The sequence below is a fragment of the Festucalex cinctus genome, chromosome 5, assembly GCF_051991245.1.
Source record: "Festucalex cinctus isolate MCC-2025b chromosome 5, RoL_Fcin_1.0, whole genome shotgun sequence".
NCBI lineage: Eukaryota > Metazoa > Chordata > Actinopteri > Syngnathiformes > Syngnathidae > Festucalex > Festucalex cinctus.
The window spans coordinates 17246739-17271072 of record NC_135415.1 but is presented as its reverse complement, the minus strand read 5'-3'; the positions used below and the strand labels follow the sequence as shown (position 1 = coordinate 17271072).

The following is a 24334-nucleotide window of genomic DNA, read 5'->3' as shown; positions in this document are numbered from 1 at the left end:
GGTTTCATTGACGTGGGAGGACATTGTGAGAGAAAAAGTAACCGATAGGCGTTGTTTGACCTTTCTATATCCCGCCCCTGTAAAGAGGTTTCCGGTTGCCTTTAGGAATAATGACTACCACCGCCGATGGTATGGAGGAAAATTACTTGTCATTCATGCGCTGAAGGTACGTAATAGTCGGGGTCGGTGTGGTGTGTAATAATTTAATAATAATTGTAATAATAACACGTAATTTCTCTACACGATGTGCCGAGATCTGGGCAGACGCCATAGAGGTATTTGGCCGACGTCGGATTGGTGTATCTAGGCCTTTAGCTTATGACACAATTGGGATGGAAACTGAAAAAAAAAAAAAAAAAAAAAAAAAAAGTTTATTTGAGCACTTGTACTCTCACGCATACCATGCATGTGCTTGACACAGAGGTTGCATTTACACTTTACGCCAGAGGTGGCAGTCACGAGTAAAATGGCAAGTGACAAACTACGCTGTACACAATGCATCTTTAAGTGGTATCAGACATTAAAATCGAGTGCACCCTCACAGAGATGGCACCCTGAGTGGCCATGCATTATTGCTCATAGCAGTGAAGTGAGGTGGTAACAGCATCAGGCTTTGCTTTTTTGGGGGCCTTAGTCAAGGTGGAGGGAATTATGAACACTTCCAAAAAGCAGTCATAGCACAACACTTTCATGCTTTGCGAGAAAGAAAGAAAAAAATGGCAGGAACAGAGCAGCTGAAATGTATTTGGTCTGCGATAGAGAGATAGACTTAACGTTTAGAATAACAAGTAACTTAATTTTATCACTGCTAAACATTCTGCAGTTATTCAGCATAAACAGTTTTGCACTTGTTCAAACATCCTTTTTTGGCATACCACACCCATTACCCCATAAACAGAATTTCTGAACGTGCCAACTTCAGTTGACAGATGTATTTGAATTACCTGACAAATGTTTGGCAAAAACAAAACAAAAAAACAACAAGCTATGCCAGGTTTCCTATTTTTGTTTTGTTCAATTGTTTTATATATATATATATATATATATATATATATATATATATATATATATATATATATATATATATATATATATAATTTATTAATTTATTTATTTTTTTGCCAGCAGTATCAGCTGTCACTTTTAACCATCATCTCCCAGTTGGATAATGAACCAACTCAAGTAACCTTATAAAAACATTGTACAACATGATCTCCCTTTGCATATTAAATGGAATAGCTTCTATTAGTGAAAACTTCACGAGTTTTTTTTTATCTGAAAAATCCAAATGGAAAATTACCAAAAAAGTTGAACAAAGTTGAATGTGCAGTGTACGGAAAGTTGAAGAGAGTGGCGATGCACTGAGGTAGCACTTTTTCCATTTCTTCTATAATACATCGCTAGAATTTATTTATTTTTATTCTCACTGGAACCTATTAATCTCTTTCTTCCACACACACTTGTGCCCACAAACTCACATTATCTAAACATGAGTCCTCCCCATATTTGAATTATATATGTTGTACTTTACCGTTATTCCATGTCTGGAAATAATTTCAAATATTAGAGGTAAATTCAAACTGAAAATAATTGGATTGCACTGAATTACATTGAAATAACAACATGTTGATGGTCAATGTTAGTCAGGAGGAAAATAAACTTACCGTCTTAAAAGAGGAACAAAATACTATATTTAATACACAAAATACACTTAATTGTTTTACTGAAGCTCAATGACATGGGTGTGATTTTATTGTATATATTCCAGTGGGAATCTTGTCATTTTTATGCCGTTGATATGAAAATGTCATCCAATATTCTACTATTGATGTTGTCATACTGCTGGAGACATATCTTAAGCAACTTTCATAATAATGTGCACATCTATCATATCATTTAGTAAACTGAACATGATTTTGATTATGAAAGAACCTGCAGAGTAGAAAAAATAGCAATCAAAAATTATTTTAACCTTCAATAAATATTATACAACACAAAATTATATATTTTGTATTTCGATTCATTGAACTAAATGTCACAAAAACTAAAACATCTACTCTTTGAAATGTTCAGTTATAATAACAATAATTACCATTGGCGATGACTTCCAGTGTGAAGACTTTTTGTGTTAAAAAAAAAATAAAAAATAGGAAGCAGGCAGTCATATCTCCGTGGCAATGACATCATCGTAGGTCTGTAACCCTGAGCTGTACTTGAGATCCAGGCCCAGCTCTGCTCGGGCCTCCAGCTCAGCAGTCAGTTCCTTCATGAGCCGCTCCAGGTCTTGGTTCTTCTTGTGCACCTGCAGGTAGTTGAGCTGGAGCTGCTTCTGGTACTTGATGACCTTGTCCTTCTCTTTGTTCCACGTGCGCCTCTCCTGGTCGAAACTGGTTGCCAGTTTTGCCTGAGTCGCCTTCTCCTCAATGAGCTGCCGCTTTAGTCTCTCCACTTCTTTTTGGAGGAGTTCCGTGGAGGTTTGCCCCTCAGACTCCCTCTGCTTGTGGTCGGCGATGACACGCTCTGTGTGTTGCATGTGGCCACAAGGCTCAGATTGTGAAGTATGCTGTTGGGGCTTCTGGCCTTCTTTGGCCTTTCCCTCAAAGTCCTTCTCCAGTTTGCCCACTTTTTCTCTCAGCAGGTCAGCTTCATTCTTCTTGCGCTGGAGTTCATTTTGGCACACCTAAATTGGGAGAAAGCAGACTTCATGGGAACTAATTTGTGCCGTGATCAAAAACAACCAAAATGGACGCAGCTTTACAAACTCTTTTTCTTATAGAAACATCTCTTTTAATTGTGCCCACAAGCAACACACTTCAGAAGGGTTGATTTGCGAGGCACCCTGGAGAGAACTTGATCATGTGGTATTTTGCGGTGAGTTACTAGTAGTAACAAGTGTCAAGCGAGTAAACTGACAGTAAAAGTACCTATTGTCTGCCAGTGGTTAAGTTTGGCTACAGGTTATAGTCCGTAACATGAAGCAAATAAAACTATCTTTAATTTTTTTCAATGCTTTAAAGAGTTCAAATTAATCTCCATAGTTAACTCTTTAATTTTGACAGTTCTAATTTCAAGTTTACAAGAAAAAAAAAAACGTCATCAAATTTAGCTGAGGTTTTTTTTTTTTTTTTTTTTTTTTTTTTGGGTGTCGCTGTACCGAATGTTATATCCAGTGCGTATACTTGAATAAACACTTGAGCTCAAGTCACAGCTTGGCATTCTTACAAAAGTACTTTTATCTTAAATTGTAACAAGAGTAAGTACCGTAGTCATTTTCTTTTTGAAGTTGAACCCGTGCTTGTAAGGGAATTCCAAAGGAACCTCACCTCCACTTCGATAGTGCGGGAGCGTAGCCTGTCGCCGCCGTCTTTGTTCTCCTTCTCGAGCATCTCTGCCTTTGCTGTGATTTCCTTCAGCTGTGCCCTCAGGCTAACTATTTCATTGAGTTTGTGGCTGACGTCGTCTTGGCTGTCTCGCAGCTGCTTCTTCAGAAGGGAAATCTCGCCCGCTTTCTGGCACACCTACATTGGGACACAAAAGATCACAGTGTCTTCTGTTGTCTGTGTTGTAACCTACTGGGGGCTGTTCATGTATTTTAGCAGCAAATATTCCACTTTTAGAAACATTTATTATTCACCACTTGTGTGCATTTTGAAATCGCTCTCTCTCCAGTAACCACATTTTACAGTGATGGATTTTTGAATGGATAGAACACTTCCTCTTCGCTTTCTATTTTTCAAAAATGTTAAAAAATCTATAATTTATTTAAAAACAAATCTATCATTTCACTTTCATCCTATCTATCCCACAATGAAGGCATTTGAATTTTCTGGCTTGTAACCATTTAGTAGTTACAATTTCATATATACATAGTATGTATTTTGTTAAATCAAAGGTAAATTATGAATTATGCTAATTAAACTAATTTTCAAAATGAGAATGGACTGTTATTTCATTAGTGAAATATACTATATGTATACCTTAGCTACAAATGACTGGGCCCATCTGTCTGCTTTAAAAATTCAAAATGTGGCCCTTAAGCACAAACATTTGCCCTACCAGGTGGGAACAGACATGATGAGAGCTGTAAAAAGTTGTCTTACAAAAAGTCAATTAAGTTGTCTTTACGGAGGAAATCTAGCAGATGTGCTCATTTATGCAGGTGCTCTCCACTGCTGTATTAATTTACCAACAAGATCTCACAAGAATGTACGTGAAATAAAGCCCTGTGTTGTTTGATTTTTTTATTCTTAATCATTGGCATTTTTTTATTCATTCAAATTTGTGAGGTTTGATCACAACACTTTTTTTTCTGTGGAGTGTCAAATTTCTAAGACATTTCTGTAGAAAATGGCCGGATGAATGGTGTTCTTATTGTAATATAATTAGATTTCATTTCAAATCTTTTTGTGTTTTTCTTGGGAGATGTTTGGATTATGTTTTGAGCACCCAATTATGTCACCAAAGATGCTTATTTAACCATGGTACACAAGTACAAATGTTTAATATTTTAATTTTCACTTTACAGAGACTTAAAAAAAGGTCCTGTAATGGCCTGATGACTTCACAGTCGTGTCTCACCTCCCACTGAGTTTCCTCGAGCGTTGGAGCGAGTTGCGTGCTCTCCTCCTCGCAGGCCCGCAGTCTTTGCTCTGTGACATCCCTCTCTCGGCTTAGCTTTGCGAGATCCTCCTTGAGTCTCTCGTTTTCCGCCTGTATGCGATGCAAACCTTGATTATAGAGACTTCACCATTTAGTCCAACGTGACTCATTGGCGAGAGGTTGAGCTGGTCTGACCTGGAGTTGGCTGACCTGAAGCTGCAGTGCTTGCTGGCTATTTGCAGCCAGCTGCGAGGCTTGTTGTAACGTCGCGGAGCATCGATGGTTCAACTCGTGCATCTCTTCAGCGCAATACTTCTGCCTTTCCTCGAATAACTTGCAGGTGGTTGCTTCTTTCACCTCATAGCTCACCTGTTGTTGTATGGAAGAAATCTCAGCAAAGATGCTTAAAGTGATACTAAAGCTGTTTTTTTCTGACACGGCTTAATAGCTTTTATCTGACAAAAATTAGATATTTTATAATTTGTTTAGTGCTCATTCATTACAGCACAGTATGCATTTTTGAGTGTTTTCATTGCAAGAAGTCTTAAAATGTCCATGCAGTCCAAGCGTTACCTTTCTGCGGCATATTGGTACATTATATTTAGCTTGTTAATAGATGGAACATAAGACACTCCTGATAGGTCAGCAGAAGTTTCCTTCTCTTACAATTGAATGCAAGCGTGAATCGGAAGAAAACAAAAGATGTAATTTCACGAATTAGTGAATTGTGTCAGAAACAGCGATTGACGTCATGCTTATGGATAATGGTGGCACACAGTATGGTTTACATTTAGTATTGATAAAGATTTACTTCCATTTTTAAATGTGGAAAATTGCACATTGCCTCACCAGCATGATGATACAGTATAGGCCCTAAAATAAATAGAATTGAGGTGCGGCAAAACCATTCAATTTTTTTAGAGTGGATCACATGGAAGGTTTTGCAGGAATTAAAATGTTGAGGTTTTATTTAGGAGTGACCGGGTCAGTTAGCAGAGGTGGGCACTTGTGTCTCACAATTTTCCCCAGCATTGACGGACGGATGCCCACATTTTCGGCAAATGCTTTAAGATGCGAAGCATTGAGCATCGACTGAAGTAGGTTTTCACTACAGACTGTTTTTCTCAGTCCGTATATTTTTCCTCGCGTCATAAAGCGCTTGCTGAAAATGTGGGTAACCGCCAAAAATGTGGGCGTCCGTCGACGACTGGGCCGACGGAGAGATTGAAGTGCCCACCTCTGTCAGATAGGATTAGAAATGAGCACACTAGACGGACAACCAAGGTTAGATGTTTTGGGGACAACGTTAGAGAGAGTTTTTGATGGTTTGAACACATCTAGGGGAGAGATTGTGAATATATTGGTAGAAGGGTGATGAGAGAGCAGAGGAAGACCTAAGAGAAGGCTGATTGCAGTGAGGTAAGACTTGAGGGCAGTTGGTATTAGAGAGGTGGATGCAGATGATTTAGATGGACCAAGTTGACTTGCTGTGGCGACCCTTAACGTCCCGTCGAAAGGAAAAGTTTGCTTTATTTCGCTCGATTTAGTGATGTGAGCTAAGTTCTTACCTGTAAGTCTTGTAGTTCATTCTCTCGCTCGAGTAGTCTTTGTTCCAATGTTTCAATCAATGACTCATCTGTTGTCAGAGGGGACCGACTCCCTCCCACAGTTTCAGAGAGACGTTTCAGCCGATCTGAAGCAAGCGGGGAGCCACCGTCACTGTGAGCCTTAGATGACAAGCCCCCTGGGCTCAAACTAGCCCTGTAGCCACGGTCTCGACTACCGCTGTTCACCCAGGGGGACAAATTGGGCTGAACTCCCTTGAGGTGGCAGTTGGCGGGAGCGGAGTTCCCATCGCTGTGACTGACAGGGCCTGTGGAAGCACTTAGGCTACCGCTGTTGCTGTGGGTGGGGAGGCTTGACATGGAGTTACGGCCGGAGTCTGACAGATTCCCTGAAAGGAAAGGTGGGGATGAATCATTTAAGAATTGTCTGGAATTCAACCGACATCATAACATTTGGATGTTTATCGGTGTTGTTTATATATAGACCAGAGGATGTGTCTTGTTTATGTCGGTTATCTGGACTCTTTGGTTTGTCCAGTTGGCTGAGGATGTGGTCCAGGCTGTTTCGTTGTGCCTCTGTGGAGGATACAGTCCTGGGAATTAAAGGCTTGTATGCAGTGGATCGGACCAGCGACTTCTCAGCAGTGGTCTAGAAGAGTGAAATGACACGCTGTCAGAAATGCTCTGCCCGCTTCCAACCCTTTTTTCTTTTTTTTTTTTCTTTCTCATAGTCACTAACTCCTTTTAGCTGACAGCCTTACAAAATGCAAGTCATCCCATGCCTCACAGAGCCGAGGATGTGTCTCAATGCAAAGCTTAAAATCCCAGCAACTAATTTTCTTCAGATTCGGGCACAATATCCATCCATCCGTCCTTCCGTCCATCCATCCATCTTATCCTCTTCATGGACAAAGGGAAGATAGAAAAGATATAGCCAATCCCAACTGACTTAGGATGTACTTACATTTGGAAATTACCCAATGCAAGTCTGGCAGGTTTAAATCTATGCCGGCAGGCTAAGCTAAGTTTTGGCCTTTTTTGCAGCACATGCATGCCAGTGCAACGTGGCACATTTTAAAAAGTGATAGCTCCTGACATGGCGGAAGAAGACACTGATTTGTGTGAGGCCTGCAAAGTACATTTATAAGGACCTGCAAGCACACCTCTTCGGGCAGATGAGGAAGTTGGCTAGGGAGATCACAGATCTGTGAAGTGGGCACTTGGAGACCGCTTTCTCCCCAGATCGTATGTGTCCGGTCATATTTTGGGTGTTTAGAATGTATTAGTTTTGTGAAAATTGCTTCAATTTTTGTTTGATTCAGTTGTGCGTGTTAGTCACGAAAGTAGCGTTCCACTGTACCTCACTGTGCATACTATGCCCAGAAGTTGGTGATTTTGATTCAACTTCATCAGTGTGCACAGAATGTGCAAGCATGTAGCATGGATCCAATTCTCACTCACTGATGGTGTGAATGTGAGTGGTTGTTTGTTGCTACTGTATTGTGTAGACTCAATGTCATTAACTGGGGATGAGTTTAGGGTGTTGTACTCTTTTTTTTTTTTTTTCCCCTGAAGTCTGCTGGGATAAGCTAACTATTTAGGATAAGAAAATGGATGAAACTTATGCAACTCTGTTGCTATTCAATGAATGTAAGCTTCATTGAAGGTGCATTAAACATAAACAATACTAGAAAGCTTTGTTCTTGCCAGAACTACAGCGGTCTTGTATAAACACTCCCTTCCTAATCCAATATGTTTCTGAATTGTGAACTACAAATTGATAGTGTTATACTATAACTCCTTATGTTTGTATTGCTCTGCATTGCATTATACTGTAGAGAAAATGTGAATGTTCAGCATTCGCATTTTGTGAACGCCACGGTTTCTATCTGTATTGTCCAAGAAAGACACAAGTGGTACCATACAGTACCTCCCTTCCCTTTTCTGCTCCCCTCTCCTCCATTCTGTATCCCCCACCGCCCACCCCTCACATCCTGCCATGGGGAAGATGAATAGCCCTTTACTAGGTTGTTAATAATATGGGATGCTGAGGTAAAGAGGGAACGCTTGTGAGCTCAGCATTCCTCCTCACCGACTACATGACTGGGATATGGGATGCCTTCTTTGATATGAAAAAATAAATCTCTCCCCTATCCACCAAGCTCTATTGGACCCTGATCTATCTCCCATTTCTGCTTCCTATGCCCTACACTTTGGCCTGGGGGCCCTGAGGCATATAAAGCTTTTAGAGAAGGTCATTTCACCGCCTTATTCTCAGCACTCTCAAATCACTTCCCTGAGTAGATCAAGGAATTGTAGCGTATTCATTTGGAAAGGGGTAATTATTAAGATGGTGAGGTTCACAAGTGAGAAATGTCTGCTACCTGCTGTGAGACTTCTATCTGGATTTTTTTTTTTTTGGGGGGAGTGCACTCATGAAGTCTGACTCATTAATGGAGCATAATGGAGCACTGGGAAGACAGATCCAGAGGCAAGGCTACTTCCTGTCAATTCTTCTATACACGTGAGCTGCTTATACAGTACCTACAGTACTGCTGCTGCTCTTTGAAATGTATACTATAATATCCATACTTACAATAATGTCATTAGGTTATTACAGTTTTTGGCCAATTTACATGGTTCTACTGCATTACTGAGATGCTAAATATTGTTCTTTGCCAAGAGACAATTCATTGATTATTTGATCACGGCCCCCACCCTCATCTGGCATAAAGTTTTCAATCATATTAGCCCCCTTTCATTTAAATATAAATCTAAAAGGTTAATTCATCGCCGTAGGTAAACACCAACAATTTTTACATTTTAAAGTCAATAGTATTTATAATAGTAATAGTATTTCAAAATGTCTCATAACTTAGAGACTTGATCAGTTTCTCTAACTGGACAATTCGTTAGGTATACACGAGTTGTTTGAAAAATTTCTGCAAAGAGATAGTGATCCTACTATTTTGAGAAAAATCTAATCACGGTCCCCTCAGTGCTGCTATTATGATCTAATATAGATGACAACAAAAATACAAATAAATATGTGGCTTTATCAGTTTGTTTCGTGGAACAATGATCAAAAACAGATTTTGTAGGCCGTCATCACAATCACAGCCCATCTGAGAAACAACAATAACCAGCAGAGGGAGATGGAACGGGAAGCCTAGCGGTTTGCTAGTTAGTGCCCCGAGTTTCGTAGATGGAGAAAAGGAAACATGAGGAAAAAGGGAGGGGGGGAAACAAGGCGTAATCTGTACTTAAAGGGGCGCACAGTATGGACCTGGAAAAATTTGAATTTTGACTTGCAAGTGTGGGTGGGGGGAAGTCATGACAACACAGGCACACTGGTAAACGCTGTCTCAAGTAGTTGCCAGGCGCATCGTCAACTTGAAAAAATAAATGCCACGACAAAAATCAGCATTTGCTAAGTAAATGCACTTTGTACAAATAATGACAATCGATCATTTTATTCTTACCCCATCAGTCCCTGACATGAGCGTCGGTTTCGGTCGCTCGTCAGATTTCTCCTCTCTGTTCCGTCCGCTGATGCAGTCTTCCACTGATCCTCTTTTATGGTGCGCTGGCCTTGGTTTATGGCTCACCTTATATGAAGCGCATATAGCATTCAATATCGTATACACGTCATTCAAAAAGCACACAAGCTCACCTTGATGTAAAAAAAGTCCTCGCTTCGTCCTGAACGGGAGTGTGAGAGGCCTTTAGGGAGATGAACGGGGGAGTAGGAGGCCTGCGTGAAGCTACACTTCAGTAAGCCATCAAGGCTGCAACCTCCACTGCGTCTAGGCTGATTCGTTCTGTTTTTCAACCTCAACTCCGTTGCCTTGCAGTGTTTACTGTTGAGTTCGTCGTTGGTGATGAGGCTGCTGACGCTCCCCATCTTCCCGCGGGCAAGTGAAGGGGTGATTCAGCTCATGACCCTCCGGAGAAGTTCATCTGCAAAATAGCACGTTGAAGTGAAAAGTTGTAAACAGTTTTTTTTTCCTCATAAAATTCATGCCTGTGCCGCCTTTAAAGCAATTTTAACTGCTGTTTATTTAACTTCATTGCTTCCCGTTCGGTGAAGAAGCGACATCTGGAGCAGGTGTGCTTTCATTTGCAAAGTAAACATGCTGGTATAAAAAAAAAAAAAAAAAAAAAAAAAAAAAAAAAAAGCTCGTGTTGGCTCCGTGCCCAGCTTTGTATTTCTAGATTTATGGCTTAACCGTTGGATTGGACTCAAAAGGCCTTTGTGCTCTACTTTTCAGCAAATTAGGATATTGACTGACCACTTGCAAACGTTTGATTAATACTTGGCCTTCATTTTACTGAAAAAACAGCCGCATGTATTCTTGATGTTTACATTCTAATTTGTAATTTTCCATGAATAATTACACAGCAGTGCAAATGATGTTGTCCATCCCCAGTAAAAGATGAGGGCCCAGATGTATTGTGACATGATCTGACCCACAGTGGAGAGTGGTGGCTATCAGGCTCAGAGGCACCCCTAAACCAGCTGGTCCTCAGCCCCTCACCACTTTATAATGACCACAGCCACAAAGGCTTGGACTAACGTGTACTTAATCACATCACATTTGACTTAAAAGGGTCGTTTAGGATTACTGGATGCATGACTGTGTTTGTGGAGTACGCACAGCCACAATGTACACTGTAGGTACACCTACAATTTAATGAGATGCATTTCATGGCATCAAATGCCTTTCTGCAGATTATGGTTTTGATAAATATTTAATACATAACTTCATTATCCATTAGTTTATTAATTTAATATTAATTTGTAGTAGTTAAACTATAGTAACTTTGTTACATACTTTATGATATACTGATATACCCCCCCCCCAAAAAAAAGTTAAATATGATCAGAAATATTATTAAAAACAATATCCACATAACCTAAAAATGCATTTATGGAACTAATGCTAATTTATTATTAGTCGAATTGTTATTATTGAGTATCTGCAGTTCTGCAACACTTGGATTTCCCCTCTGATATTATTTTATGGTAATTTATCCATAAGCTATACGCACAATAATGAACATAAATTCATTGCTTCACGTTTCTATGTTGCATAATTCTGCATTTTATCAGTGTTAACCACCTGTTATTTAAATTAACAACTGTCCTTTGAAATAAATAAACACATAAATAAATAAACAAATAAGTAAATAAATATATATTTAAGCTGCATTTAATTAGGGATGTTTGATAACACTCACTTTTTTTCCAGACCGGTACAAGTACGAGACAGCTCTTGAGTAGTCTCCGATACTAATGCCAAGATCCCACTAGTACTTTTCATACGTGAATGAGTGAATTTGAGCATTTGTTATGTGCTTTGAGCACCATATGGTGTGGATAAAAGCACTACATAAGTGCACTCCATTTGCCATAGTTTCCCCCCAAAAAATAATGACAGACCTATATCGGCCTGATACCGATTCAGTATTGGTAGCCCATCCTTATATTTAAGGAAATATACAGAAACATATTGTGCAGATAGGGTATTTTATATTTGTTTTATTTTTGTTGCGATTTGTTTGTACCGAGAAAGGGATGGTAAATAAATGTAATATGAATCATCACAATTATTGTGAAATGAAAACCTCTCCGACAGTATCAATCAAAACTGCATTTATTTTCTCACAAAAACAGCTCTCGTAATCATAAATCATTGATTTATTGCAGGTGTACCTAATATATGGCCCGCCGCCAGTGTCATTTGACTGTCTTGTTTGATTACAAGAGGAAAAACATGAATAGCGGCGCAAGCGCCGATCAATTTTCATCATCGGAGAAAACAATAAGCAGACACCACATCACAATGAAATGCAGTGAGGAGGAAGATAATGGTAGCATCACAAAGCAGAGAAACCTTTACACAAAAAGTCATTAAAAGAAAACAAAAGTCTGATTGTTGCTAAAATAAAGGAAAGATAATCCAGAATTCCATCATCTAATCCATGAATCAAGATGATATTAAACAGAGCAAAACAATGTTGTAAACTTGGCATCTATAAAAGTGTAAACAGTCTTTGTCATGACTGTGTTGCCCCCATTGTGGTGCTCCAGCTTTCACTATCACGCTCACAGCACTCACATAAACACAGTGAAATAGCTTTTTACTTACTGAGCATCCATCTCTAACCAGGCCTCACATCACACGAGTGATCTGTCCAGTCTTGCATGTGTTGACCCAACGTTCACTCATACGCACACGCGTGCACATGGAACATGCTCTTGAACGCTAAAATGCTACTAGGCCAAGAGGGTCTGATAATGTGCAGTTGAGGGGTGGGGTCAGCTTTGCATTATAACTGACATGTAAATGGAATTTTGTGTGTGTGTTTGTGTTGGGACCTCCCTCTTTACACCCCCCACCACTCCCTGGAGAGCAAGTGTACAACATGTGCACCCTCAGAAGCGGCGTGTGCCGCTCAAGTGATTAACTCGAGGCCCTCACAAAAGATCCGCCCGTGTACCCCTCCCCTCCGTCTCCCCCTCCCCACCGTCACCCAGACACCTCCTGCTCTGTGCCCGCCCTGCACCCACACTGAGCAAACAAGCCTTCAGCCCAAGGAGGGAAAAAAGCTGCTTGCTTACTCTTTGTGTGTTGAAGTGTGCCGCTCTTTGTGTTGCACTCCTGTTGATGTATTCTCCCAAACGGCCCCGGACCATATTTGAGTGTTAAATAAAGGACTCAACCTCACAATGGAGAAGGGGCTGGAGAGCTTCACTTTTAGTGTGATTTACCACCTTGGCGCCACACGTATTCAAACGGACGAGTCTGGCAGGGCAACGTATGAAAAAACAACAAAGAATTGAAGATATACTGTATTTGATGGTCCCGGAGCGGTGCGGACAAATCAGGTGTAAATCTAACAGGCTATAGATGTCGCAAGTGGGCTTATATTTTCTGCTTAATGTGAGGAAAACAGACAGTTTTGCAACACATCTGCTGATTCATTGTCATGGCCATACAGGAGGAAATCAATGGGGAGAACATTTGGTGACATCATGTTATCTGGGAAGAACATTTTTATGTGCAGGATTTTCTCACTGTTAGAATAAGACACACTATCTCACTACCACTCCTCTCTGTGAATGTTTTCCCCTCGACTATAGAAACACCTGCACAATATAATGACAGTAAGCTCTAAGGTTGAAAGAAAAATCTGCCTTTACAAAATAGAATGGTATAAAGTTGGAACACACATACCGTCAATCCCTCTCTTTTCCCATTTACAATCTTAAATTCTTATGGTTGTGGTCAACACCAAGTTGGGCCAAGCCACGCCAACTCTGTGTGATTGTGATTCGAAATGAAAAGAGCCTGTATCGTTGTGCGTATATGTTGACACATAGGCTACAGGCCAGATTGTGATAATGATCAGTGTATGTACGTATTTGCCTAACTCTTATGTTTTTAGTGTGCTGTTATAACCATCCCCCTGAGGCAGCCATAGCAACAATAGGGTTTGTGATGATGAAAACAAGTTTGACCCCCCTGAGAATTTGAGTTTTCCTGAAGGGAGTTTGTCAAAGTACGAGCCATGGACGTTGCCCAAAGTAATTGCTTCAACACAAAATGATTTGTTCAACTCTGGTCTTAGGTGCTTGAGAGGTTTCTTTTTTGAGAGTTTTTGATTGACGAAATCTGCAAAAAGTCATTAAATCCCTGTAAAGTGAAAATACAGGTCTTCTAAATTCGACACACCATAGCAAGGAATTCAAACAACCCTGTTAAATTTGAATCTTTCTTATGCCAACACATCCCTACCTGTTTGAGCCGCGAAAATGTATACGCTTAAAGGCTTTGGTGTGGAATACCGTATATCCCACTGGGTCTTATGCAGGGCTTTCCATGCTGCAAAGAGAGGGTCTAGCCAAAAACTAGCTTGTGAATCACCATCTGGCGCGTTGCCGTACTACGGACGGTTACACTACGGCTCACAGTACACGACAGACATTAGCACACATACTTGCTACTAGTATATCCACACTACTTTACGTTCCAACTTATTACGCTAGCCTGAAAAACACAAACTAAATAACACCTGGTTGTTCTTTCAATTCCAGCATCCAGAAAAGATGCATTTTTAGCGTGTAAATGTAGCTAGTTAGCTAACTGCACAAAATAGTGATAGATGAGCCAATGACTCACAAACGTGCTGGGTAGGCTAACTGTTGATATGAATGAAATCATTCAGTTAATATATAATGGGGCAGGGGCTTCACTGTGTACCATTTTAGCCCAAAGCCCTAAAGTCTCAAGCCCTAAAAACTGACAATAATATCATTAAAATTTTAAAATTAGAGCCTAAGTGTCAATCAAAATCAGTCTTTCTAATAGCTTGTCTTGGAGCTCACGTACAGGTTGTGGTCCTCTTGTATGCTATTCACATTTCTCAGTAATGATAGTTTCATTTGGCTTTTATGAGTGTTAAAATACTTAATATTGCATCGGGCAGTCGGCGTGATATAAGTGCTTTGGTGAGACGGTGAGGGATGATAGATACATGTGTTCCTCTTTTATCTGTAGAAAAGTGTTTGCACTTCTTTGTCACATCTGTGTCGAAGCAGGGGGTTCTCTGTGTGTATTAGGGGGGTATCATACTTAGCTTTTGAGCACCCGCTGACCCGCCTGACACAAAGCAAGTCCAGCTAACAATGCACCCCCCTCCACGCACTCACACACATATACACACACATTCATAAAGGAGCATAGAGCATAGCCAATCGTTTTTACCGCAGCCAGTGGAAGGCAGCATTGTGTTACCACGTTGTGAGATTTATACCTGCTTCTCTCACACAATAACCATGAAAGTTTCCACTGTACCTCCACACTGCCAGATGGCACCGCTTTAATTCTCACTGTCTGTATGTTAATTTTGAACAGATGCATGTATAATCTATCTGGTTCACTGTGTCTGTTTTTTTAGGTCACCCTCGGCCGCCGTATTGTTCTTTCGGTTGGGATTTCCTCAGCTTTAGTAACTTACTATTGCAGCTGCACCTTTACTGAACTGCGATTTTACTACTCCCACCAAAGCTATGTTTTTATCATGAGGGTTTGTTTCTTTTTTTGTTTGCAACTTAATCCCTGAACTCATTATATAGTGTAGTAACCTATTCTTCCAAGGATGTTCCCATTGAAATATTGTCAGTAGGGGTGTTCGGCAATATATCGCGATATTACACTGCGCAATTCTCGAATCGATTCAATAGGCGGCCAAATCGATTTTTAAATATCCATTTTTGATGGAAAAATATTCACTAAAACGTCTTAGGGTTCACACCTTAAGCATGGAAGAATGTTATGTTAATGGAACATTAAGCCTTAATATTTTATTTCAATGCTGTTCAAACATGAAACAGATTACAACCTGTATAAAACTGAAGTTTTAGATAAATAAATAATACATTTTCATACAAATCTTACACTGTACAAGTTTACTGATTAGTATTTTCTAAATTTAAATTAAAAAAATCGCAACAATTGACTTATAAAGTCGTATCGGGATTAATCGGTATCGAATCAAATCGTGATACGAATCGAATCGTCAGGTACTAGGCAATTCACACCCCTAATTGTCAGCAATACAAAGCTAACAAAGGAAATACCCATACCCAATACATATTAATATTGATATTTTCTGTGCTTAAATTGTAGCCATTAACATTTTGGTACTTTGGTACTGCGGGCTCACTCTCAATGAGTTTTCTCGCTAAAGAAAGGCAATATAACGTCAACTTGAGGGGGAGGAGGACTCTCGCGGCTCCTTGGGGCCTACTCGCCCAGTGCGCTTGTAGTGCGCTTTATTGGTGTCGGGTGGGGCGGGTTTCTGGGCCTCTGGTGGTTCCTTTGTGGTGGGGTCTAAGTAGCCCATTGGCTTGTGTAACCTGCCGGTTTCTCTAGCTTGGGGGAGGGATGGGCTGAGCACCAATTATCCTGTTCAGGGTCATAGACAGTTAGAGCCTATCCAGCTGATTTCGGATAAACGGCAGACTACAACCTAGCCTGCCGCCACTCAGTCACATATAGAGACGGGCAACCATTCAGTCTTACATTCACACCATCACGGAATTGGAACTGGAGCAGATCTGGATCTGATTATGTTTACATCAATTTTTTGAACGGCCATGTAAAATATTCAGATATGTCGTCTTATTCAGGTTTTAAATTAACTGCCATTGATAACTATACTTGTAAATTTGCTTTTTTTATGTTGATGGGCCGGGGAGCGTCTCACATCTGCTTCACTGAAAATTTCAAATTTGAAACAACTTTCCTGATGCACAACCACCAGTAGATGGCACCAATGCCCCATTTTAGATATGAGATCAACATCAACAGTTTGCGAGTCCACTGGGGAGAAACAGCTGAATTTTGTGAACCTACCTTTTTTTCTACTGTTGATTATGAAAGACTGGAAAAAGGCAGAAAAGAGAGTCTCTTCTTTCATTTGGTAGAGTCGGTGTATAGCTATAGTATATAAAATATCCTGTGGGTATTAAAAATGCCCAAATGCTCTTAAATGGTTGTTAGTGAATGAGTTTTAAAAAGGGCCAAATAAGACCCCTGCTTTTCTAATCCAAATATGTGGTTATATAAACGGGATCGGGGTACCTCCTTTGAACGCAACTTTGGCTTGTGTTCTCTTTTCGCAAGGAAACTTGGTCGTGGTGTAGTACAGGAACTACTACTACTCCTACTATCTTATGTTTCTACTCGCTAAACGAGTCTAGTTTGAATACATTGATTTCTCTGTGCCATTTTCTCGTTATTTTCGATCTTTAAGGCAAAAAAGGCCAGCCACAGTGTGTATTTATGCACATGTGCAGTCTCCGTGTGTGGTGACACTTACTCCTCACAAGGGTCGCGGGGGGGGGGGGGGGGGGGGGGGGGGGGCAGTAGGCGGGGTATACCCTGAACTGGTTGCCAGCCAATAGCAGGGAACACAGAGAAGAACAACCATCAACACGCAAAAGCATACCTAGGAACAATTCGGAGCGCCCAATTAACCTGCTCTGCATGTCTTTGGAATGTGGGAGGAGACCGGAGTACCCGGCAAAGACCCACACAGGCACGGGGAGAACATGCAAACTCCACCCAGGAAGGCCGGAGCCTGGACTCGAACCCGAATCCTGAGTACTGGGGGGCGGACCTGCTAACCAGTCATCTACCGTGCCGCCCACCGTAGAAAGTAACAAACATAAATTATATGTGTTCTAAATCTATTGGTGTGATGGCATCCAGATTTGTGATATCTTTAAGGGCGTAATTCTGTTAGTTTACGCATGCAGACTGGTTATCCCGAATGTTTCAGAACCCGGAATTTTCACATTAACCTAAACGTTGACTGCACAGAAACGTAGCCAGTGAGACTTCATCAAACATTTCCGATTTCATTTCGAAAGCGTAAAACTATTCCAATTTTGCCTCCATATACTGGCATGCATATGATATACTGGCCATCGGCCGTGATGTTCGGTTGCCTCAATGCAAAATGCCGGACATATTGCTGTCAGCGTTATGTAACACATTAGATAACCGGAATCAATCTGTGTTTCACGCGAAGTAACTGATGATGACTCCCGTGTAATGAAGCAGGCACTTCCTCTTATCATAGTCATGACACGGGGGAAATTAAACTCACAAATTAAACAGGAGCAAGAGGAGGAGGAGGAGGACGACGACGATGGGGGAAGCTCAGAATGATGGGTTGAATTATTGAGAAGTAATACTCCATCACTTTCTCTGTCATCCGCTGTGGCCTGTCTGACACACACACACACGCACGCACGCACGCACGCACACTCGGATGTCCTGATCTGTGTGGCGGACTGACTTGCAGGGATGACTAATGTGACCTCCAACAGCAAATCAAATAGGAATGAAGTGTGGGCTACAGACAGCCATCCATCTTTGACTTTCACTGCTAACACTGCCACTGACCGCGCATCATATGCACGCACACACACGCACACACTCACAATGACACCAAATAGCGTCTAATTGGCTAATCCTTTTAGTGCATTGTAAAAGGAGATTGAGCATGAATGGGGGGCTTCAGTGGTGAAGAGCAGAATAGCAGATAGTCATTACGGGCCCCACAGTGACGAGACGGAGCGCCAGGCTCGGACTGAAAGAGAGAGACGTGCACCGAGTGCCTAAGAGAGAGATTTATGGTGCGAGAGTGTAACGCTGCATAATAAACCGATGACTGGTACATTGTCCTGCACACAGTCGTGTCTGTGAAAGGAGTTTGGATGCAAAGGATGGCTGTTCTATTTTAATCAAATGGTTATCACATCATCTATGCTCATTGTTGGCCTCCTCTTTGATAGTGGGCCAGTTTTTCATGACGTACCCCCTCTGGAGAAATGAGATTGGCTTCAGATGACGCATTCAAATGAGACAGCGGGTCAACCAAACAATCAAGCATCTCACATATTAATAGATAAGGAAGTCAACTGGGTTTGTGTGGCTGGTTAAACACTAATTACGCAACACCGGCATTTGCATACGCCTAACAGCTGCAAAATGTATAGCGAATGAGTCTTGAATGGAGCCTAAACTGATGCTCAGTATGACAATATAATAATTGCAATTTCCTTTTAACAGTCTTTAATTTGGTGCATATACTATAGCCATTACCATAAAACATGTTACAACACCTTTTGTTGTAATTTATGGAATATATTCTCCCAAATACTGAAGCGCCTTTTCTCTTCTCACGGCAGAGGCTATTGTAAGTTTACCACCTCTTAAGGTGAAACATCATATTGCACGTTTTGATTCTATTAACTGCTTCACTGGTGACTGAACGACTGCTGACTTGTGCGTCTAACTATTTTTGTTTTTGTTTTGAAAGTTTGTCTCAAAGTGTCGCTCACAACAACTGCATTCATTGTAAAGGTAGCGATGGTGAGTAAAATTTTGAATCATTTTTTTTTCAACTCATTCACTGCCAGTCATTATAGAAATTTTTTACATTTCCAATACTCACGTGATATTACATTCAATAATTATATATAAACCGAATCTACCAAATAACAGAATAGACTCCCTACTTTTTGTCCCGTCCCGTTCTTTTATAATTGACAGCAGAAAAATGTAGGTTTGCCAAAATACAGCCATTTCTCCCATGGACTCTGAAACTGTGTTTATTTCCTATAAAATGGGGCAATGATGTCATCTACCGGTGGTTGGGCATCAGTAAAGTTGTTTCCAAGTTTGATATTTACAGTGGAGCATGCTCAGATTCGCCCCCATTTAGCACCGCTCTAAAAAATACAATTGACAAGTATACTTGTCAAAGGCAGTGAATGAGTTGTTAATCTTTGCCGGTTGGGGTTACTCGGCCACGTGACACGCATGACACGCAAGCAGGGTTGCTGGGCAACGTTGATAGACAACAGCTGGCTAACTCGCTTTTGTATTGATGCACCAGCGTTCAGTCATGATGATCACAGTATTCTGATTAAATTGCCGGTACTTTTATTGGATTTATTAATGTTATGTTCTGAGGTTGGATCCCAAAAGCGCAGACACAAATAATATTTTAACTCTTTATTCGCGTAATATCGAGAGGCGTAGAACAAACTTGACGAGACGAGAAACAAGGAGAATGCATCAAGAATCACGAGACGCCAAGCCCCCTTGGGCTGTGGAGATGCACAGAGGAACCGAAGTAATAATCCGACCAACTCACACTTTTCGGTTTGGCTTAAATAGACAGTGAATTGATCGGATTGGCTGTGTCTAGACATGTGGGTAACAGGACTGACATGGTATTATCTGATTGGCTGTTGACCAGAAAATGAGATTAAAGATTCTTGCCATCACATAGCGCATGACATCACATAGCTTAAAACCAGTTGAAACTAGATGCTGATTACATCAGTTAAAAACATCAGTTCAAAACAGATTCTTGACCTCACGGTCATGACCCAAACATTACCCTTGCAAGACCCAAACCTAACCCTGGCATGACCCAGTCATGACAATTAAATGCAGAATAAAAAATAACTAACTAACAGAACTACTCTCCTCCAAAGTAGTGAAGTAAATTCTTTGAGGTGGAATCATCCGGTGTTGTCAGGAATAAGATGAAGAATAATGAAGAAACTTTCTTTTATTAGTCCGGTTTTATATTCACAACAGCTTGTGTTTGAGGTAGATTTAAAAAATAAAATAAAATAAAAATGGTGCGCGCTCTTTGTCTGCATCCCATCTTATAAAAAAGAAAAAAAATGACGAATGTTTCTGATTCTGTATGTTGGCTACCTTTCAAAGTTGCATTATCATTCACATCTGAGCTGTACGATGTTTATAATGGGATTTTCTTTTTTTTAAGACACTTCACAGAACTATTAGCACTGCAGGGTAAAAAAATAAGGTAAAAAAAAGAATTCTAATTCATTGAGATCCATATGTATATTATTCCGCTCTTGCATTGGATCTTGAGCAAGTATTGTTGTGGCCAGTGAGTTTTATAGCTTCTGTAAAAGTTGGTCACTCTATAATATAAAATATTTAGCTCCCAGGCTTTTATTACAGAGTAAAAGCAGCAAAGTGGATTTTTAGGCGTGGATGTTCGTTGCACTTTTTAATTACTGCCCATCTCTTATCCTTTTTAAACCACCTCCATGGCTTGTTTAATGCATGCGGTCTTGCAGGATTGTCCCTTTGAGGCACAAATTACACATTTTAAAAGGAAAATCCAAAATCGGCATGTAATACATACACATACACATGCACGCACACATACAGTGAGCAAGCCGGTCTGTTTGAAGCATTATATGTGCATAGCGAGGTAGAAAAGAATGAAGCCTTTCCTGGCACGGGGGCCCATTGACCCTGCAAGCTGAGCAGCGAGTGATAAGGTTGTCATTCTGGAGCATAACCATCCTCCCACCTTCTAATCTGCTCACGCTCCGTGTGTGTGTGGTTGGTGTAATGTGGGAGGAAGAGGACGTACAATGAGCTCACTTTTCAGAGGGGGGAAGGGGGGGGGTCAAATTTTTTTATTTTGTAGAGCGTCGCTAGAAATATATGCCTCAGGCGATACCTGTGCTCGTCTCCAAAATAAAAGCCGTTTGACCTTGTAAGTGCTCACTTGTTCATTACAAGGGGGAAGGCCGCGGGCTTCTCCCTCTCGTGGGGGCGCACGTTTGCTGAGTAAAGAACTAGGATGTAACGCTCTGTAAATGGAGATGCTGTTGTATGAGAATGAACATCACATACATACAGTAGCGAGTGTGAGGCTGCACGTCACCGACTCAGACTTCACTCATGAGGGGGATGCTCTATTTGGGACAGTTATTTTAAGAAGTGTCTTCCTCAGTAGGTCGGAACAGCGACAGTGAGGCAGCCTACATTTAAGAAGTGAGCTGCATTCAACAAGGAATTCCTCTTAAATACACGGTACACACATAATTGGTAATTGGGCCTAATTTGAACATTTTCTCCCTCTTCTGTCCAAAGATTATCTGATGTCACTTCAAGATGATCCTGACTGGTTACCCTCTGGTTTGGGTTAAATCCAATATTAATTCAATTAATCTCCAATCTGCTCGGAAAATGATCGGTTACACATATTAAAATTCTCATGTGCGTGGTCAACACCAGGTTCTGTGATGGGAAATGGAATGATATCCAAGTAGGAAAGAGCAGAGGACCAACTGGTTGTGTTGAATGTTGTTGAATGTGTCAAATGTTTGCTTTCTGACTACAGCTCGGACTTTTGTGGCGACGTTGGTGAACGGGTTACGACTTGTTTCGTATCTTTTGCACTTTTCCGAAATACCACATATAGTCCAACAGAAAAATCCAATTTGATCCAAATGGCAATTACAGTGCACTTATCCCACTTTTCCTACACGATACGGTTGGTGCCTAAAGCGCTTTATAAAGCCTCACAAACACTTATCTAATTATCTGTTGAACTGGAAAGTACAGCAGCATCCTTTGCCTCGCTGGTGGCCACTTTTAACTCCAAAAACTTCTAAAAGTTTTTTTTTTGTTTTGTTTAAAATGGCTTACTTTAACCAGGATCCTCCAAAGACAGAATCTGGGTTGTTATTATGCCTATTGGTGTTGTACATAACAAATCCTTATTGCCATGGCGTTTAGCAGATGTATGCTATAGCTAAGCTAGCTAGCGAGTTAGCTGTGGAGATGGTTTTTCTGGGGCAAACTCTTCATTTGTTGTTGACAGATGTGTTGATGCAATGCCAAGAAGGGCTTCATTAACCATACTGCTGAACATTTGATTTGATAGATTGACCGAATAGCTGCCGAGCTAACTATTCAATACCGTACACGCTCATCAGCATGCGCACTCCACATATGCTATAACTGTTTTACATTTTGAGTTCCCCATTCAAGTGACAACATACATCACCAGTATTTCAAGATTTGTTTCGATTTGTTTTCGATCCGAGTGCGAAAATTATGATTCAATGTTTGCTTTTTCACGCCCACTCGAATCACCATTTGTATCACCACCTACTTCCGAGTAATTCTTCTTCTACTGTCCTTTCTGCTTTTTTTGTATTTTCCTGTCACTCACGCTGCCTCTCACAGGTCAGTCTTGGTACTGTGTACATCTCGACAACACAGTACATAGAATAACAACACGCATACTGATTTTTTTTTCTTCGTCATTTGTGGGATCTCTCACATTTAAAAATAAACAGATGTGGTTTCTCAGTTATATATCATACCAGGTGCAATGCATCCTCCAAAAACCTGCCACACACCCAATGTTTTATCAATGACAATGCACAGCAATGTTGAACATGCTTAGACGTGCCCGTTTGCCTTGTCACACCCCAATAACATGTATGCTTTTCACATAGGCTGCCACTTCATTCCACATAGTTTGAACAGAGTAGAACAGCAGTGCAAACTACTCTTTGACTCAACAAAATGATAAGGATAATCTTGAGACTTGAGAGAATGATTGGTAGCCTACTAGTTGGACACCTTAAGGTCACCAATGCAACATGTTGAAACAGGTTTGTCCAGTAACGGTTGTGATGGCAATGGGCACATTTGGGAATGCAAACTCCTCATTCTCAGTGAGGACATCCTACTGAAATGTATGCAAGTCAAACTTGTATAAAATTAATTTATAGTATGTGAGCCCACTAACTTTCACACAAGACAAACTAGGTCTCCTAAAGTTGGAAGTTGCCAGAGCAGACAGTGTAACTTGAACATATAATATTTGTGGTGACTTACCTGCACAGCCTCTTTTCCCTGTCCCAAACATGGACCGCTCTTCCCCAAAAATGGAGTGGACGACCGATGATGATGATATTGATATTGTTGTCTTTCTCTGTGCCCGCTCTCACCTCCTGTCAACCGCGTGCTATTGTGCAATCAGTCCATCCACTGAACACTCACATTCCTTCATAAAGTCGTTCTGGCTCTCTCTGCCCGCCCCCTCTTTACAGTGCGTCTTTGCAGCCTCCCCCCTGAATTCCCATCTCACTCCGCTCCGTCACTCATCGTCCAAACACCGCTCGACTAAATCCTCCTCCAGCATGCACTTCGCCTCTCTTGTACTCTCTTTCCACTTTGGTCCTTTACCTCCTAAAAAGCCCACCAGCCCCTGGCTTTTGCATGCCGAGTGGCTGTTTCTTTGTGATTAGACAACCCTAGAGTCATACAAATCCATCTAGTGTAGCATACATTTTAACTGGCAATTTAGTTGATGAACTAATATGAACAACACTCATTTTTTGACATTATGTAAAATTCACTTTTTTTTTCTTTTTTTTTTTTTTTAAATTGTAGCTCTTTTGTTATCTATTTCGGAAAGCTGTGAGTTAGCCGTTGTGTACATTCGCTCACTTTTACGTAACAGTGGGCATAATTTACATTACAGTTACCTTTGAGTTTCCCTGCCAATGACTTGACAGCTAGGCTGTGCATAGTTCCAGAGTGAAAGAGAAACTTTCAAGCAGCAGGCAAAATGTAAGCAGTTTAGCATGTACAGGACACTTTTTTTTTTTTTTTTTGTCATTCCTATTGAAAATCTTCGGTCAACTGTTAGCATGTGACATGATCTATTCCAAGCTGCCGTTTACATGTACATGAACAACCGTTTTACAGCCATGTGACACGCGGATC

General features: G+C 40.8%; 1 protein-coding gene across 3 annotated transcripts; it reads right to left on the bottom strand.

Moving 5' to 3' along the window:
• Positions 1–1121: 1121 nt before the first annotated feature.
• lzts1 (leucine zipper, putative tumor suppressor 1) lies at positions 1122–23615 on the bottom strand. 3 transcript variants are annotated; one of them, XM_077522971.1, is made up of 9 exons: positions 23441–23615; positions 9838–10124; positions 9647–9772; positions 6651–6813; positions 6168–6553; positions 4795–4968; positions 4579–4710; positions 3324–3518; positions 1122–2680 (listed from the first exon to the last, which is right to left on the bottom strand). In XM_077522971.1, the coding sequence occupies exons 2-9, from the start codon at positions 10066–10068 to the stop codon at positions 2162–2164; spliced, it is 1926 nt and encodes a 641-aa protein (XP_077379097.1). In that variant the 5' UTR covers positions 10069–10124; positions 23441–23615; the 3' UTR covers positions 1122–2161. The 3 variants fall into 3 exon arrangements, with proteins under 3 accessions (XP_077379097.1, XP_077379099.1, XP_077379098.1); XM_077522973.1 differs by having other exon boundaries at positions 4810–4968; XM_077522972.1 differs by lacking the exon at positions 23441–23615 and adding an exon at positions 12317–12480.
• Between the last annotated feature and the right edge of the window lie 719 nt (positions 23616–24334).